We start from the raw sequence: 17,666 nt of genomic DNA on the forward strand, positions 1-17,666 counted from the left end.
TTTTTTATGATTTTTTAATTTTTTGTCATTAAAAATAAAAAAAACTTTAATTTTATAAAAAAATTTTAAATTTTAATAGTAAATACATTAAAATCAATTTTTTTTAAACTTTGTAAAAATCAATATATGATAAATATTTTTGAAAGAAAGAGGTATAAATTTGTTATACTAAATGCATGAAAGGATAATTATTTTCTCAATATACTAATTCAGTGAAATATCAAAATTGGGATTCAATTCTAAATGCTAGCAAATTTTTTTATAATGTTCTAAAATTGCAATCACTTTTGTATTAAAAAAAATGAAATGCTAAAATGATGATAGTCTTTAAATTCCTAATTATGTATTTATTTTAGGAAATTCCTAATTATGTATTTATTTAAAAAAAATTTGATCAGAACCAATATTTTGGATTAAAATCATGTATTTATTTTAAAAAATCATCTATTACATTATAATCTAATTATGATTATTGAAGAATCAATTAATAAATTAAATAATCAAATCCACACATAATAAAACTTAAACCCAAAACTTTAAAATTCTAAAAGCTTCCTTTTGTCACTAATTCAAAGTTTCGTTGACATTTATAAATTGTACTTTCATAATTTTTTAAAATTTTTAAAATTTTTTATAAAAAAATATTGTAATTTAAAAATAAAAAATAATTATATATATTAAAATTTAAAATTAAATATATTAAATATCACCACTTATAAATATTATATAAATTAATTACAATAAATTTCGAATTTTTCATAAGTTTTTGAACAACAAAACAAAATTTAATTTTTTTTATGAATGGACCCAAGTTTTTTCTCCAAGTCAACAAGTTTAAAATAAGATTTTTTAAAAAAATATTTTAAAAATAATTTTTTTTATAAAAACAAAAGCAACTAACAAGAAATAAATTTATGGTGAAATTTAAGTAGAAAAATAAAAATGGATAATATTTTAAAAAAATTATTAGCCGATGAGGCTATGAGTACGCACTGGATGACGGAGTTTATTTTACATAGTCTAGGGAGGCGCGTGACGACAACGGTTGTCGTTTTCCACGCAATTAAAAAAGAAAGGAAATGTCGAAGAATGTTGCCGAACGTGTGCGCAAAGGTCGGCGGCCATTATTTCTCTTAACGCCGTTAACTCTCTCAGTGCAAAAATGACTTCCTAACATTATAAAAAACAGTTATCGTTAAATTTCCGTCTAAAAAGGATTCCGTTGCATCCTCTTCTTTCCCTCCTATAAATAGAAGACTCTGGCCTGTTTTGTTCTTCGATTTCAAACTTCGAAAAAAAAAAAGGTCCAAGTCATAAGGGAAAGAAGAAGAATTTTTGTGTTTTTTTCTTATTTTGGAGATTTGGGTTTTGATTTTTGATTCTTTTGGAGCAAGAATTTCCAGGTAAACTTAAAAAAACTTACTGTTCAGTTGACATTTTCTTGGTGTTTCTTTTGAATTCTTTGATGATTAATTGGCTTTTATTTGAATTGGATTGTTATATTTGTTTCTGGGTTTTCATTGTGGTTGTATTAGTTTTCTGGGAAATGAAAAAAGTAGCCGAGTTTTAAGTGCTTTATGTGCTTATATTTTATTTCCATTAATACTTTGTAAGCAAAAGTTTCTGGGTTTTTGTTTTTTAATTAGAAGTTGTTTGTTTTGCGGGAAAATTGGTTAGTTTTCACTTGAAAAGATTGTCAAAGATTTTCTCTTTCTGGTTTCTTTAAAGTAAATTTTAGCTCTCTTGTTTTGGGAGCCAGATAATCATTAGGATTTGGGCTGTTTCAAGTTGAGGTTGGTTCTGGTTTTCTAACTTTTTGCACATATATATCTTGTCTTTCATAAAGTAGTAGGCAATAATCAGAAGCAAAATTCTTTTATTTGATTCTTGAATGTTTCAATGCGTTGAATGTTTTATTCTATATGATTGGGAAAGATTGACTGGTTTTGTTGTGCCAAGAATTCAATTTGTTAAGCTTTTTATGTGTTGTAATTGTTAACTATTGCAGCTTCTGATTTAGTTCAGAAATAAAAAAGAGAAATTATTATGAGTATCAACTCAAAAACTCTGCATCAAATTCTTTGGTTATAGGTTTCAAAGTGGATTTAGGTTGTTAGTGAGGAAACTTATGTCTGCAGCTCATGCAAAAATTCTATGTAATTGGACAGAATTTTGACATTGTTGATCAAGCAACATCCTTACATATTTTGTTTATTGGATTGCTGACCAAGAAATTATAAATTAATTCTATTAGGACTTCAGAGGGATTACTGTTTACTATTTGCAGTAGATTGTCTGGCAACAAATTATGGATTGATTCTTGGAGGCTAAGTTCTTGCTATGATGTAGTCAAAGCTAGACTGTCCACATGGCTTTAGCTCTTCAATTTGGATCTCTCTCTCTCTCTCTCTCTCTCTCTCTCTCTCTCTCTTCAGTTTTGCCTGTCATCTACAAAATGTAAACATGTAGAACTTAACTGTTCTTTGCACAGTTTTTGCAGGCCAATTTTGTTTTCCTGAAGGTTTAACTTCTATTACAGTGTTGAAGTTTCTTGTAGTCATCTGTGACAAAGGTTTCGCCAATCCCATCCTTAACTGGTGATAAATTTTCTGAGATATGTTCATCACGTTGGAAAGCTGATGCCAAACTCATAGCATGGACTCGCACCGGCTTTTCAGTTATGGTGTGACTGGTGCGGGCATATCCTACTCAACCTCCTATTCAACTGTTCCTTCAATACCTAATAGGCTGTTTAGTTCTTTGAAATCTGACATAGGAAACTCACCCAACTCGCCCTTTTGCACTCAATTTGATTTTGGTACCATTACCACATTGAGCGACAGCCTGGAGCAGCATAGCTCCACAGATAATCTTTCAGGACTCAGCCCTTCTTGTAACTCTTCACTTGAATCCAATACTTATTTCCATCGATTGAGTCCCTCTCTTGACTGCAGGCGTGAAAGCGTACCACTGTTTTCTGGAGGAACTTATATACAGGATGCAAATTCTAGCCACAAAATAATATACACTTTGCAGGAACTAGAGACTGCACTCATGGCACCTGATGAGGATGAAGTAACCACCCCAAATATTTCCTGTGGGGAAAGTAGTGGACCACACACAACAGACCAGAGATCTAGGGCATGGAGTCAGGAGCGCCAAGGATCTTTGGTGCTTCAGCCTCAGACCTCCTTTATCTCTAGGCATAGGCAGTCAACTGAAGTTGCTCAGGTTGAGAAACGTCAGAAAGCAATAGAGGATTTGTCTTTGCAGGGTATTCCGCCTGGCAATCTGAAGCAGTTGTTGATTGCATGTGCTAAAGCTCTCTCTGAAAACAAAATGGATGTATTTGACAAGTTGATTCTGAAGGCTAGAGCTGCTGTATCTATCCGTGGAGAACCAATCGAGCGTCTTGGTGCTTACATGGTGGAAGGGTTAGTAGCAAGGAAGGAGGCATCGGGGTCTATTATATATCGTAGCCTTCATTGCAGAGAGCCTGAAGGCAAGGACTTACTTTCCTACATGCAGATCCTGTATGAAATCTGTCCCTACTTGAAGTTTGGCTACATGGCAGCAAATGGGGCCATTGCTGAAGCATGCAGAACTGAAGATCGCATCCACATTATCGATTTCCAGATTGCTCAGGGAACACAATGGGTGACCCTCTTGCAAGCACTTGCATCCAGACCAGGTGGAGCTCCTCACATCCGGATTACAGGAATTGATGATCCTGTTTCTAATTATGCTCGTGGTGGTGGATTGGAAGCTGTTGAGAGACGTTTGGCAGCACTGTCCGAGAAGTTCAATATTCCAGTTGAGTTTCGTGGAGTGCCAGTTTTTGCACCAGATATCAAAAGGGACATGCTTGATGTCAGGCCTGGGGAGGCTCTGGCTGTCAACTTCCCTTTGCAGCTCCATCACACCCCTGATGAGAGTGTTGATGTGAACAATCCTAGGGATGAGCTTCTGCGAATGGTGAAGTCACTTTCTCCCAAGGTTACCACATTGGTAGAGCACGAATCAAACACAAACACAGCCCCTTTCCTCCCCAGGTTCATAGAGACTCTGGAGTACTATTTGGCAATGTTTGAATCCATAGACGAGACACTGCCAAGGGACCAAAAGGAGCGAATTAACATGGAGCAGCACTGCCTAGCCAGGGAAATTGTGAATGTCATTGCTTGTGAGGGAAAGGAGAGGGTGGAGCGCCATGAGCTCTTCGGTAAGTGGAAGTCTAGGCTAACAATGGCAGGATTCCGGCAATACCCTTTAAGCTCATATGTCAATTCCGTGATAAGAAGCCTGTTGAGGTATTACTCAAAACATTATACACTGGTGGAGAAGGATGGTGCTATGTTGTTGGGTTGGAAGGATAGGAACCTCATATCGGCTTCTGCTTGGCACTGTGGCAGCTGAGATACATGGAAAGGTAGTATAGAAATAATCAGTTCATTTTTTTATAGGCTACAGACATAGATAGTTTTGTCCTGTGGTACTGATGGATGATGACAATGTAGTAACAGCTGTCGGATTATATATTGAATGCTGTTGCATAACATACATATACAATCCAAAAGGGTCACATTTTCTGATAATTTTCCCATACCATTAGGCAGTCACCACTGTTTGTTGCATAGATATCTCGTTCCTTATGTTCATTTTTTTTCTCATTTTATTATGTTTTATCATTCAATGTATGTAACACGACAGGATAGAGATAGAATACAGAATAACTTTTTATTCATTCTTTTCTTGCAATTGCTTCTCATCTGTTTATAATTTCATGTTATTTTGATAGATGATAAGTTACATTACACGAAAATGATACAAAAAATTGTGTTATTCGTATAAAATATTATATAAATCCACCCATATTGATGGCCAAACTTGGATCTAAAATGACTGGTCTAAGTAGACCTGGCCCAACCCATTTTGCATCAAAACATGTCTTTTGCCCTTGAGCCCCTAACCTATCAATTCTTTCTTTCCTGGTCACCTATAAAATGACAACATAAAATATAATATAAAAATTAGATCCATTTTTATTTTAAAGAAACTGACAATGTTATTCTAAAGATTCATAATTCATATTCAATAACCATTGAAAGAAAATCTGCATGCAGAATAATCTATACATATAATATGATAGAAACTAAAAAAGTCCTCCAAATTTCTGTAGGTATTTTACTTATCTAGCATTCACACTAATTTTAACTCAAATCAATTCATTTCCCCACTGTTTATGGACCAAATTAATCAAATGGTTACCGGCTAGTTTCATAATTTAAATACTTTGTAACAGTGATGCTTTTCATCAAAGTCCAGCTTTTACCAATCCCAAAAAGAGTTGATGTAAACATCACCTGAAAAAAAAAAAAATCATTTAAAACTTAAAAATGCGTAAAACAACTCTATAGTAAAAAGAATTAACGCATTTTTTTTTATCTCAAATCTCCGTGTTCAGTAATAATTTTGGGTTTCAATAAATTTAAAATTAAGTCGGATTAGATTTCATAAAAAGATAAATTTTTTTTAAATTTATTTTTTTTGTTCACGATACTCGAATCAAAATTTTATTTAAAAGAAATCGAATTTTTTATCACTTGGATTAATAAACGTTGGTGAATTAATTTATAATTATGTTTTTTTCACTATTTTCCACGGGAAGATAGTGTATTTATTGGGAGTGTGAAACACACCGTAACACTATACAATGAATCGAAAATAATGCAAGCTATTATAACACATTTATAACTATGTTTTTTTCACTATTTTCTACGGAAAGATGGTGCATTTATTGGGAGGGTGGAATGCACCGCAACACTGTAATGAATGGAAAATAATGCAAGCTATAATTGACTGACATGAGACACGGGAATAGACATACTACCCTCTCTTTAAAATTCAAAATAGGTAAAGTAATTTCAAACATGATAAAGTACGACCTGATACATTATCTTTTTCCAATGAACTAAAATAACTCTACATTTTCAGGATTTTAATTGCTAAGTCAGCAAAAATTAACTTGTTTTTAATTGGCATAATGAGCTATTGATATGGCAAAGTTGATTAGAAAAACCAATTGAAAGCTTATTAATTCTTAATGATATGTTGTGAATAGGAAAAGTTACATCATAATTGTGGCAAAAAAAAATCATTTTGTACAAGATTAGCTCCAAAATTTCCTTGTAACTTTTGAAAAATCTGCGCTTGTAGTTTGAGCAATAGAAGGCATGTTTCCTCAGTCATCGAGGGTTACATGATACAATATGGGATATCAGAACAAGAGGCATACAATGAGTTTAACAAGAAAAAAAAAGATATAAATGAAGAGTTCATGAAATCATCAATAAAAACCAATGTCAATGCCAATGCCAATTATAATAACAAGTATTAAACTTTTAATTTTAGCGAATACAATTTAAATTTTAATAATTTTAAATATATAAAAAAAGCTAACATAATTCTTTAAACAGGGTGAATGATGCAGTTGAAGAGCATAAACAAAGACAAAAACCTTTTCAATTGTTGTTGTCAAAAAAAATGCTATCTCTCCTTAAACTAAGGATTGATTTGTCACATAATGAAAAATAAATGGTGCAATCAATAAAACAAATGTGACTTGGAATAATCTAGAGCTCCATGAGAACTAAATGTTGAAATTTGAATGGATTATTATTTTTATATATTGACAATGAATTTTTTTTTATAAATCTATAAAAAAAAAATTATACAATCGTCATATGTTTATTTAAATTATTAAACAATTTATATTTTAAAAAATATATCTTAAATGAACATTTGTCCATCCTTTAAATTTATTTGTATGATTTAAAAAATTCCATAAATAATATATTGGATAATAATCAACTTTGATTATCCTATTCCATCTAGAATTGAGCTTACATGAAATAGCTTTTGTGTATGGAATAATAATCCATGGTGATTTCCTTATTCCATTTAGAATTAAGCTTACGTGAAATAGCTATTCTTTATTTTTATATAAACAAGGTTATAACTTGAGTTAAAAAAAAATTATAAGTGTTAAAATTCGAATTGATAACTTATTGAATGTCGTCGTTTATACGTAATTGCGTTCGGTAATTGAATTTAGGCTCGAGTTTCATATCACCAACCACCCTTATTTTATTCAAAAATTTCAATTTGACTAGTCTCCACTTAATTGTTAGATTCCAATTTAGAGACTTAATTCAGTTATAGTCCAAGAGCTGAATTGATTGGTCTTGTTAAAACCAATGCCGCTAGATTATATATATACACACATTACCTCACGCCTGCCTGGATTGACAAGTGATTCAGCCATCATATTTGCCTCCCCTTTTGGCTTCATTCTTGAGACTAAAAATTTTTTTTTGAAGGACACACGTATACCATTGGAAGCAAATTCCGCAGCCAAAATCTCATTTTATTTTTGACTACATTATCATTATTTTATTTTTAACTTTTTTTGTTGTCGTCATTTTTTTTTATCAGATATTAAATCTATTAAATATTTAATTTTTTTAACGTATCAAATAATTATTATATCCGACATCTTTAAAATTTAATACTTAATTTTTTAATATTGACACTATTGTGAAATAGGTATGCACGATAACACGTTCAGTTACTCTAAATACAATATTTAAGCATTGGAGCATTTGATTTTGATGCAAACTATTTTTTTATTTGAAATCATCGGCATTTTAATTTAAAACTCTAACATTGTACCACATGATGGTTGGCGATACAAACTTTTCCTTGTTCAAACAACGTGAACTTGAACTTTCCCATCCCTTGTTATTAAAAATTAAAACATTCAAAAAGAAGCTATTCACTCTATTGATATAATAGAAATAGAGTTGTTTGGTGAAAGTTTGCTTCTGAAATTTGCTGTCCTCTCTGTTTCTGTCTTCCAACGTGCATGCATTTGGGACGATCTTGGAACTCTCACGTTTAATCTTTTTTAAATCGTATCATTTTTATATTTTTTATATTATTTTTATTTCATCGTCCAAAACTCTCACGTTTAATCTTAAACTACCTCATCACAGCCTTAAAAAAAAGATTCGATCTAGGAAAATTTTGCATATGAATATCGTTGATAATTAGCCAAACAAACACTTGTATTATTTTGGAATTGGGTCCCAAATATACGACAACGAAGTCACATCTGCATTTGGCCACCATATGGAATTTATTAGAAAAATCTTGCTTGCATGGTTGGTTGGTTTACCTTTGAACATGGAAAATTAAAACATATCTCCCCTCCTCTCCAAGTAAACACTTTTCCACACTTGGATAAAGTTACACGAGAGAAAAAATTTTCTTGGCATGGGTAAACTTTTCAAAATTTTATAGTGGTTTGAATTAAGTTTGACTGGAAATTTTATTTTATTTTTATAAAATTATAAGTACAAAAAATTATAATATTTTAAAAATTGAATCCAAAGGTAATTTACATGTATTATCCGTAATAATAGTATATTATTATTATTTTTATCAATTATCAAATGACGATTGTGTTCTTTAACTCGTTAATAAGGAGTAAATATTGTTACTTTCTTTTATTTGTATAGAGAGAGATTCAAGTTCTATTTTTTTAATGAAAACTTGTCATTGATGTTTTCAAAGAAAATAATTTCAAACAGTCAAATACATGTTGATAAATTAAAATATAATATAATAATACAATATAAATATAATATGAATATAAGATGTGAAAGTGATATAATGTAAAATTTTAGTAATAATTATATCTAAATTTAATAAAATAAAAAAAAATATTTTATATTTTAATGTCGATATATGATATATAATTTTTATATAAAATATGATATAAATATATGAATTTTCATATTTTATGTAATATAAATACATAAATTATAAGAATTATTTACTATAAGCAAAAGTTGGTTATAAAGACTGCTAATCGTTGAAGATCACTTGAATTCTGTTTAAAGAAAACGATGTTTGCAACCCAAATTCTGTCGAATACATTTGTACCACATTCTGAATACCATTTACTACCGTTTGCAGGAATCAATTTGGAAAAAAAAAAAATTTCAAAATGACTTTTCTCTCCATTTATTGCATTCCTCTTCTTCAATGGACCCTACATCACCTTTTTTTTTGTTATAATGTGTTCTGTTTAAGTTGTCTTTTTTGACTTTAACGTGCTATAAATTCATGCACCAATTGCGTTCTTACCACACACAAGTTTGTGCTACTTTAACCCTTGAATATTTGCTTCCAACACTAAGATTCCCATCAAGAGAAATGGCTTCACAGGTTTCTCAAATTCTTCCTTCACCCCATGATGTTATTTCCTCCAATATGGAAAATCGTCCCAAGGCCGATTTTCATCCTGGCATTTGGGGAGATGTGTTCCTCAATTGTCCTGAGAAGGTATATATAAATCAATATTCAGTATCAGATCCAAGAAAGTGTATATATATATAAAAATTATCGGTGTATTTATCAATTTTATCGATGAAAATTATATTCAGCAAAAATATTTTCTTTAAGTTTTTTTATTTTTCAATTTTTGAATGTGTTTGAACATTTTAATTCAAAGGATAAATTTATCCCTCTCAATATTGAATTATTATTTCCTTTCCTTATTTATAGGGTTGTTTAATAATAAGGAAATTTTCATTCTTGTGCAGGATATTGATGCTACAACTGAACTACAACATGAAGGATTGAAAGAAGAAGTGAGGAGGATGCTTGTGGCACCTATGGATTCAAACCAAAGGTTGCCCCTTATCGATGCAGTCCAAAGGTTGGGCGTGAGCTACCATTTTGAAAAAGAGATTGAAGATGCCTTAGAAGCTATATACCATGACAGCAATGATGTTGAGACTGATCTCTACACTACAGCTCTTCGATTTCGATTACTTAGAGAGCATGGTTTTGATGTCTCATGTGGTAATTAAGGCTTAAATTTTAGTTACTCTTAATACATTCAATATCATATGATTATAGGACCTGCGTTGTATGTTTCAATTTCATAAGAGAATTGATTTTAAGATTAATATGTGTTTATCTAAGGTATATATATTTAACCATCGTATAGCAATTATATAAATTTGTTTACAGAATAATAATTCATTAATGTATATGTAACGTATGTGTGTATGTGTGTGTATATATATTAATGAGTTTGGGTGATTGAGCAGAGGCATTCAAGAAGTTCAAAGATGAGGAAGGAAATTTCAAGTCATCCGTGACGAGTGATGTGCGAGGATTGTTGGAACTTTACGAAGCTTCCTATATGCGGGTGCGTGGGGAGGATATACTAGATGAAGCAATTTCTTTCGCCACCACTCACCTAACTCTTGCAGCACCAACTTTAGACTATCCTTTGTCAGAACAGGTGGCTCATGCCTTAAAGCAGTCAATCCGAAGAGGCTTACCAAGGGTCGAGGCTAGGCGATTCATTTCCATATACCAAGATGATCAATCGCATATTAAACCATTGCTGGAGTTCGCAAAGATAGACTTTAACTTGGTACAACTTTTGCACAGGAAAGAGCTCAGTGAAATCTGTATGTAAGTCTTTAATTTAGTACCTTACTCTTTTGGTTTTGTACAGATGAGATCGCAGTCTGATGATAAAGAAAGGGATTGCAAGTGTTTGGAATTCGAAACCTACACTTGCTGGATGCCTCCTTGACTTACTCTTTGAATAGTTTTCACTTACTCCATTTATCTGAAGGTTATAATATTGAGCTAATGGGGGCTATATGATGCTTTTTAGGTGGTGGAAAGATTTGGACTTTACAAGAAAGCTACCATTTGCAAGAGATAGAGTGGTTGAAGGTTATTTTTGGATAATGGGAGTGTATTTTGAGCCCCAATACTCTCTTGGAAGAAAGATGTTGACAAAAGTAATAGCCATGGCATCGATTGTAGATGATACATATGATTCATATGGAACATATGATGAGCTGATTATATATACAGATGCAATTGAGAGGTAATTAGATATATATATATATATATATATATATATATATAAACTGTAAACATCGATTTTGAACTTTGGATTTTGAAGTATAGATATGATCGATAGACTAATAACCTTAAATTGTGTTTCAGGTGGGATATGAAATGCATGGATCAACTTCCGGAATACATGAAAATAAGCTATAAGGCATTGTTAGATGTTTATGAAGAAATGGAACAACTATTGGCAGAGCAAGGGAGACAATACCGTGTTGAATATGCAAAAAAGGCGGTATGTTGACGATGAACATGACACATGAGTAACACCATATGTCTTTTAGGCTAAAAGCTTCCAATCTAATCATACCAGCGAAAGCAAAATAAAAAAATAAATCAAACACATAAGAGACAACAATTTAACGTAGTTTGGTCCAATCAATCTATGTCTACGGATGAGAAACAAGGTCTACTAGTTGTAAAGAATTACAAACATACATCAAATCATTAACCTCACTCAACAATCAATACTCATAAGATACTCTCAATTTCCTCTAGTCCTATGAAGTATTCTCAACCCAAATAAATACAAATCCAAACCCTTGTGCATCATGTCAACATAACTAAATATATACTCATATGCTCCCATACATCATATATATGTGGACCCTCTCAGTCTTCTCTAGTTCATTCACAAACAAACATATACACCCATAAGACGTAAAGCCCCAATACTCTTATGAGGTGTCTATCCCACAAAATCCTACAACTCTCTTACATCTTTTTCTAATATCTAATCATGTAGAGACTTCACCTATTTATAATCATACAAATTTGCTCATTAAAAATCTCTCTTCTCTTAGAATTTTTCTCCTGTAAGTCAAACTTGCTTATTAAAAATCCATTTTCTTTTAGAATTCTTTTCTTACAAGTCAAACTTACCTATTAAGAATTCTTTTTCTTTTAGAATTATTTTTTTGTAAGTCTTTTTGTCAATCAAGCAATATCTGATAAATCTCAAATAAATCTTAAACAAATCTTTTATGGGATTTGAGTCAATATTTCCAACAATATCATCACCAAATTAATACTCAATTAGTTGTTATTTGTGAAATATTATTAAATAGTTGTTGGATTTGGATGCCTCAGATGATACGACTTGCTCAAGCTTACCTTCTAGAGGCCAAGTGGACGCATCAAAACTACAAACCAACATTCGAGGAGTTTAGGGCTAATGCATTGCCAACCTCTGGCTATGCCATGCTTGCTATCACAGCTTTCGTCGGCATGGGAGATGTTATAACCCCAGAGACCTTTAATTGGGCAGCCAATGACCCTAAGATCATCAAAGCATCCACCATAATTTGCAGGTTCATGGATGACATTGCTGAACACAAGGTATACTTCAAATCTCAGCATTTATAATTCTTTTTCGTATTTTCACGCAACGATCTCCTTTATACAAAAAAAAAAAAAAAATTGCATTCTAATTGTTAATAACGAATCAAAAAATAATTTTACCTAGATTTGAAACAAATAAAAGATTTGGTCTTTACAAGAGGAATAGGATAGAAGTTTAGTCATATATCAAGCAATTAACCCGATTTTTTTTACGGCTGCAGTTCAACCATAGGAGGGAAGACGATTGCTCAGCCATCGAGTGTTACATGGAACAATACGGTGTATCAGCACAAGAGGCATACGATGAATTCAACAAGCACATCGAGAGTTCCTGGAAGGATGTAAATGAAGAGTTCGTGAAACCAACAGAAATGCCAGTACCAGTTCTCAATCGTAGTCTCAACCTTGCAAGGGTGATGGATGTGCTTTACAGAGAGGGAGATGGTTACACGCATGTTGGAAAAGCTGCAAAAAGTGGGATCACATCTTTGCTGATTGATCCAATGCCACTTTGAATCACCTCTTCGAGTAGCTGCGGGTTCCTTAAGGAACAAAATTAATAAAGGAAGAGTGATCGTTGATAGCTTTTTTTTTTTTTAATTAAGAAATGCCAAAAGCAACATTCTTTGTGCTTCAGCTTATTTATTCATAAATATTTGATAAATATCAAATTTATAATTTTTTAAATTTATTAATTAATGAGGTTATGGACATGTTGACGTTTTATATAATTATAAAATTTCAAGCTCTAAATAATCTCGTCTGAATCCGAAGTTTCAAGTCAACAGCAATCTTTTTCCACGTGTCATCCCTTCCAAACAATGAATAAATCACCCTTCACGTGTCAGAATCGCATACCAAGTCATAAACTGAAGACACATGGAATTTCTCTCTCTCTCTCTCTATATATATATATATATAAAAGTTCCTACCTCTTCAGGAAAATTAACTAGAAAAACAAACACAAACCAGTTATATGTGGCTACCTCGCCAGGATCAGATCTCAGTAGCCATGGCTCTTCACTAGGTTCACCCTTACTTCCTCCATTCAAAGAGCCCGGATGGGAATCCGGACACGTATCTGGACCAGAGAAGATTTGCATAGATGACATGTTACGAAAATATTGCGGAAATGTTGGGTCCTGGAAATTGAGACACTTTGTTTTAACATGCCTGGCATGGGCCCTGGAAGCTTTCCACACCATGGTCATGATATTTGCAGACCAGGAACCTGCTTGGCGGTGTATAAAAGGGTCAGGGTCAAGGTGCAATGAGAAGGAGGGCAGTGTTTGTGGGCTTGAACCGTGGTCCTGGAAATGGAAGGGCGGTTAAGGAAGCTCCACTGTGGCTCAATGGGGATTGGTTTGTGCGAAGAAGTATAAGGTTGGACTTGTTCAGGCCGTGTTTTTTGGTGGCTGCATGATTGGTGAGTTGTTTCCAGCTGATCTTTCTCTTTGGTTCTTATATATATATATAGAAGATATATATAAAGCAGGGAAAGAGATTTTGGTTGTTCTTTCTATGAATCAGATTGCTGTTTGCCATTTAAAGCTGCTCTTATCATGGACACATGCATGTTGAGAAATAGAAAATTGGAAAATTTTAAGACATGTTGCTGATTATGGTCAAAGTGTAGCTTGATCTAAAATGGACAAAGTAGCAGGATTGGAGTAGATGAGTTAAGTGTCTAGTGATATTTGGACAAGGATCAGTAGAGCTTTAGAATTATAATCTTCGAAAAATCAAAAAATAAATCATTTTCTTTATGTTGATTTGCTAAAACACATTTCTGGATGAATATTTATGATTTTTTCTCATTTAGTTGTTGCTAAAATTAGCCCTCGATTTAAATTTTAGTATGCATTTTTTATTTTCTTCTTTTCTTTGACGTTTGCCTGCAAATGCAAGTGAAAACCCAAATGATATCTTTGCCTTTGTTCAATTTGTGAGTCTATTTACCTTCTGCTTAATGTGAAATCAAGCAAATCTAATCGAAAAGCTTTTGATATTTTGGTTATTTGATAGGCATTTTCGAGACGGAAAAAAGGGAAATTTTCATGATCAATTACTGGACCATGGAATCATTTCTTGATGTTTATAATGTTTTGTTCCTTTTAAGCACATTATATATATATATATATATATATATATATATATATATATATATCTTCTGTCTATACATCATCTACTCGTTTAAGTTAATGAGTGATCCAGCACCATAAGCCAGCTCTCCTTCTGGAATGTTTCAAGTCATGATTATTGTACCATGGATCAGTGTAAAGAATTACTCAACATTGATACATTTAGTAAAAGAACTTATTACTTTGTTGTAAGAGATTTCAGATGATTGAATTCATGACCAAAATTCAATTTTCAAGATATTTTCAGGAGTATTTGGTCATCTATCAGACTCAAAACTGGGAAGAAAAAGGTTCCTTAACAGCAGTTTGCATCTTAAATGCCTTCTTTGGTTGCCTTACATCATTAACCCCAGACTACTTCGCTTCCTAACGGCTTCAGCACTGGAGGCGTTGGCCTCTGCTCCTTTGTCTTGGCCACTGAACCTGTTGGCCCAACAAAGCGTGGTGCTGCTGGAATGTCCACATTCTACTTCTTTTCAGCTGGAATAGCATTACTCTCAGGCATAGCCTACATTTTTCCTTCGTGGCATGCTCTTTATATTGCCTCATCAATTCCCTCTATCCTTTTCCTTGTTCTGGTTATTCCTTTTATCTGAGTCCCCACGTTGGTACCTTGTTCGTAGGAAAATGGACGAAGCAATGAAAATTATGCGCACTGTAGCTAAGTCTAATGGACATCATCTTCCTGATAGGGTTATCCTTGCATTGGATGATGAAGCTAATGATCCTTCAAATGATAACCAAAGTTGCAAAGAAGCAATCACTGGTTCTCTTATAGATGTAGTCCAATCACCAATTACTCGAATTCGACTAGTTCTAGCTGTGGGAATCAATTTCACATGCTCAGTTGTGTACTATGGCCTTAGCTTAAATGTTGTCAACCTTGACACAAACCTTGACCTCAATGTGCTCCTTAATGGTGTATCTGAAATGCCAGCATTCACCATAACAGCACTTCTGTTGGATAAATTGGGAAGGAAGCCATTGGCAATTGGGACACAACAGTTCAGTGCAATCTTTTGTTTTAAGGGCATCGTGATGGGAAACGTTGGAATATGGAAAATAATAAGAATGTTTTGTGCGATTTTGGGGATATTTGGCATGGCTGGAACTTATAATCTGTTGTTCATCTACACAACAGAGCTCTTTCATACGGTGGTGAGAAATGCAGCCCTTGGATGTGCCACTCGGGCAGCTCAAATGGGAGCTATTTTGGCACCATTTGTCGTGGCTTTCAGTGGTGGCTTTCCATTTGTAGTGTTTGGGGCATATGAATTGATTGGAGGGATGCTCGCATATTACTTACCCGAGACACTAAACAAGCCATTGTATGACACAATGACTGGAATGGAAGAGGAGGAGAGTGCTTGAAAATATTATTTGTTACCATTTTCAATTTTTGTCACAGATTCATTACAATATTGAGCATGTAAAAGTTCACATAATGGGATTTTCGCTGGTTTTTTTTATTATTCATTGACATCGAACAGCTGCTAATCTATGCAACAGAATCAGAATGACCAAAATTTTTCAGTAAGTCAAGCAGATATTCCCATTGCCGATTCCCTTTCTTTGCCAAAACCAAATACACAAAACCTGATTTCTTCCATTTTCCACTAAGGCTTCATGTGAATGCGTTGAGAGGGGTACAATCATAAAACGATATCCACAACGTGGCGAGAGACTAGGCATGGTGAAAATCCCTCCAACCATATCCAAAGGGCCATATGACAATTGCTCTATTTCATTGCAATACTTGAAATTTTACAAGAACTCTTATTCCTATTAATATGTATACTACGACACCTTTGATCCATTGAATAAAAGATTTATCAAAATATGAAAGGAGTAGGAGAAAACGCTGGAATGACAACCGGCAATGGATTTCGCCTGCAAATTTCAGCAAAATAAGTGTTCAGTTCAACTTGAATTTTTTTACTAAAAACCAAACATGATATATTGTTCATATGATGTTGTGTATGTATGTAAGCAAATAATAATATTCAAACAACATTGAATGATTGACAGTCCAGGGCCCAATGGATAAGGCGTCTACAGAACCAGAGATTCTAAGATCGATCCCTCAGGGTCGGTCGTGAATAGATGCACAAATAAAAATTCAGTTACCCCATATCGTCGCTACAGCTTCGAACATGAACTTTGGAGCGTGACCCTGCCGTGCTCTTCCTCTTCACCACCCTATCCGCAGGTGTTTTCTCCCTCTTCTCCACAATAAAGTTATCCTCTGAGATCACAAACAACGAGGGCTTCCACTCTGGAGTCATAGACCCTGGTGTACCAACCCTTACTTTCATCTTCTTCTTACTTAGTGCTGCCACTTTTGGAGGCATCAAAGGCCTTGTCACCTCCCTCCTTGGAGGTGTCACCGCCGTAACCACCTCTTCGTCTGTTGCCACTTCGGGAGTTGTAACACAGCATGACACAAACTCCAAAAAAGATCTCATGGCTAGCTATAACTTTTATAAATTAACGAATGAAAAATTTTAACTATCTATATCTGTAATTATATAGTTCTGTGAGCAACTAAAGGAAACAAAGAATAAGATTGAGAAGATTTAGAGTAGGAGCTATGTAAGTTTCATCGTTATTTTAGTTTCTTTTGAATGTTAAAGATGTTAATTGTGTGGGTCTATTTTTATAGTGTTCATGGATTGAAAATGAATGGTTTTGGATTTATCCATAAAAGTGTAGTGGAAGATTGCTCATGGTTTCATATGGGTTTCATTAAGTGTCCGTTTGGATTCAACCGCATTTTTGATACAGTATAATTGAATCAACCTCATCATCAATTAAATTCAAATATTAATTTCAGTGAGATTTATTCGGTATAAATTTTTCATTCAAAATTTTTTTAATCTCAATTATAGTAACATTTTTTTAATTACAATTACAATAATTTTATTATTATTTTTAATCTCATCACAGTTAATCTCATTGTCTATCCAAATGAAGTCTAAGCATTCATGAATTTATAATATTTTTGAATTTAATTCATTGTAAATATATATTTTTTGTATTTTGTATATTTAGAATTTGAGTTAAAATTTATATTTACTATATTTCAATATTCATGAATTTCATCATTTATGAATCTATGGTGTCAATTAATTTAATTAACTATGAATGAATGATTTTTAATTTTTCATAAACTTAGGC

General features: G+C 33.0%; 3 protein-coding genes and 1 pseudogene across 6 annotated transcripts; 3 read left to right on the top strand and 1 right to left on the bottom strand.

The window, feature by feature from the left end:
• Positions 1 to 1,278: 1,278 nt before the first annotated feature.
• LOC111301641 (scarecrow-like protein 21) lies at positions 1,279 to 4,744 on the top strand. Of its 4 annotated transcripts, none has more exons than XM_089744429.1 (2): positions 1,279 to 1,403; positions 2,255 to 4,744. In XM_089744429.1, exon 2 carries the CDS (start codon positions 2,656 to 2,658, stop codon positions 4,414 to 4,416), a length of 1,761 nt encoding a protein of 586 aa, XP_089600555.1. In that variant the 5' UTR covers positions 1,279 to 1,403; positions 2,255 to 2,655; the 3' UTR covers positions 4,417 to 4,744. The 4 variants fall into 4 exon arrangements, with proteins under 4 accessions (XP_089600555.1, XP_089600556.1, XP_089600554.1 ...); XM_089744430.1 differs by having other exon boundaries at positions 2,288 to 4,744; XM_089744428.1 differs by having other exon boundaries at positions 2,492 to 4,744.
• A 4,487-nt stretch (positions 4,745 to 9,231) lies between these two features.
• LOC149514547 ((+)-delta-cadinene synthase isozyme A-like) lies at positions 9,232 to 13,026 on the top strand. Its single transcript, XM_089744269.1, has 7 exons — positions 9,232 to 9,408; positions 9,669 to 9,930; positions 10,179 to 10,554; positions 10,763 to 10,981; positions 11,104 to 11,242; positions 12,097 to 12,345; positions 12,570 to 13,026. Exons 1-7 carry the CDS (start codon positions 9,280 to 9,282, stop codon positions 12,861 to 12,863), a joined length of 1,668 nt encoding a protein of 555 aa, XP_089600395.1. The 5' UTR covers positions 9,232 to 9,279; the 3' UTR covers positions 12,864 to 13,026.
• Positions 13,027 to 13,227: 201 nt separating this feature from the next.
• On the top strand, positions 13,228 to 15,984 carry LOC111301919 (organic cation/carnitine transporter 4 pseudogene; annotated as a pseudogene).
• Positions 15,928 to 17,118, bottom strand: LOC111301920 (uncharacterized). Its single transcript, XM_022897897.2, has 2 exons — positions 16,617 to 17,118; positions 15,928 to 16,379 (listed from the first exon to the last, which is right to left on the bottom strand). Exons 1-2 carry the CDS (start codon positions 16,952 to 16,954, stop codon positions 16,322 to 16,324), a joined length of 396 nt encoding a protein of 131 aa, XP_022753632.1. The 5' UTR covers positions 16,955 to 17,118; the 3' UTR covers positions 15,928 to 16,321.
• Between the last annotated feature and the right edge of the window lie 548 nt (positions 17,119 to 17,666).

Source organism: Durio zibethinus, chromosome 15 (assembly GCF_047325235.1).
Source record: "Durio zibethinus cultivar Kanyao isolate XHJ-2024 chromosome 15, ASM4732523v1, whole genome shotgun sequence".
NCBI lineage: Eukaryota > Viridiplantae > Streptophyta > Magnoliopsida > Malvales > Malvaceae > Durio > Durio zibethinus.

Bases quoted from the DNA above. Each gene is read 5' to 3' on its own strand.
- LOC111301920 (XM_022897897.2), bottom strand. From the start codon at position 16,954: ATGAGATCTTTTTTGGAGTTTGTGTCATGCTGTGTTACAACTCCCGAA. The intron at 16,380-16,616 runs GTAACTGAATTT...TGAAATTTGCAG, and splicing joins AGCTGTAGCGACGATATGGG to GCGAAATCCATTGCCGGTTG.
- LOC111301641 (XM_089744429.1), top strand. From the start codon at position 2,656: ATGGACTCGCACCGGCTTTTCAGTTATGGTGTGACTGGTGCGGGCATA.
- LOC149514547 (XM_089744269.1), top strand. From the start codon at position 9,280: ATGGCTTCACAGGTTTCTCAAATTCTTCCTTCACCCCATGATGTTATT. The intron at 9,931-10,178 runs GTAATTAAGGCT...TGGGTGATTGAG, and splicing joins TGGTTTTGATGTCTCATGTG to CAGAGGCATTCAAGAAGTTC. The intron at 12,346-12,569 runs GTATACTTCAAA...TTACGGCTGCAG, and splicing joins ATGACATTGCTGAACACAAG to TTCAACCATAGGAGGGAAGA.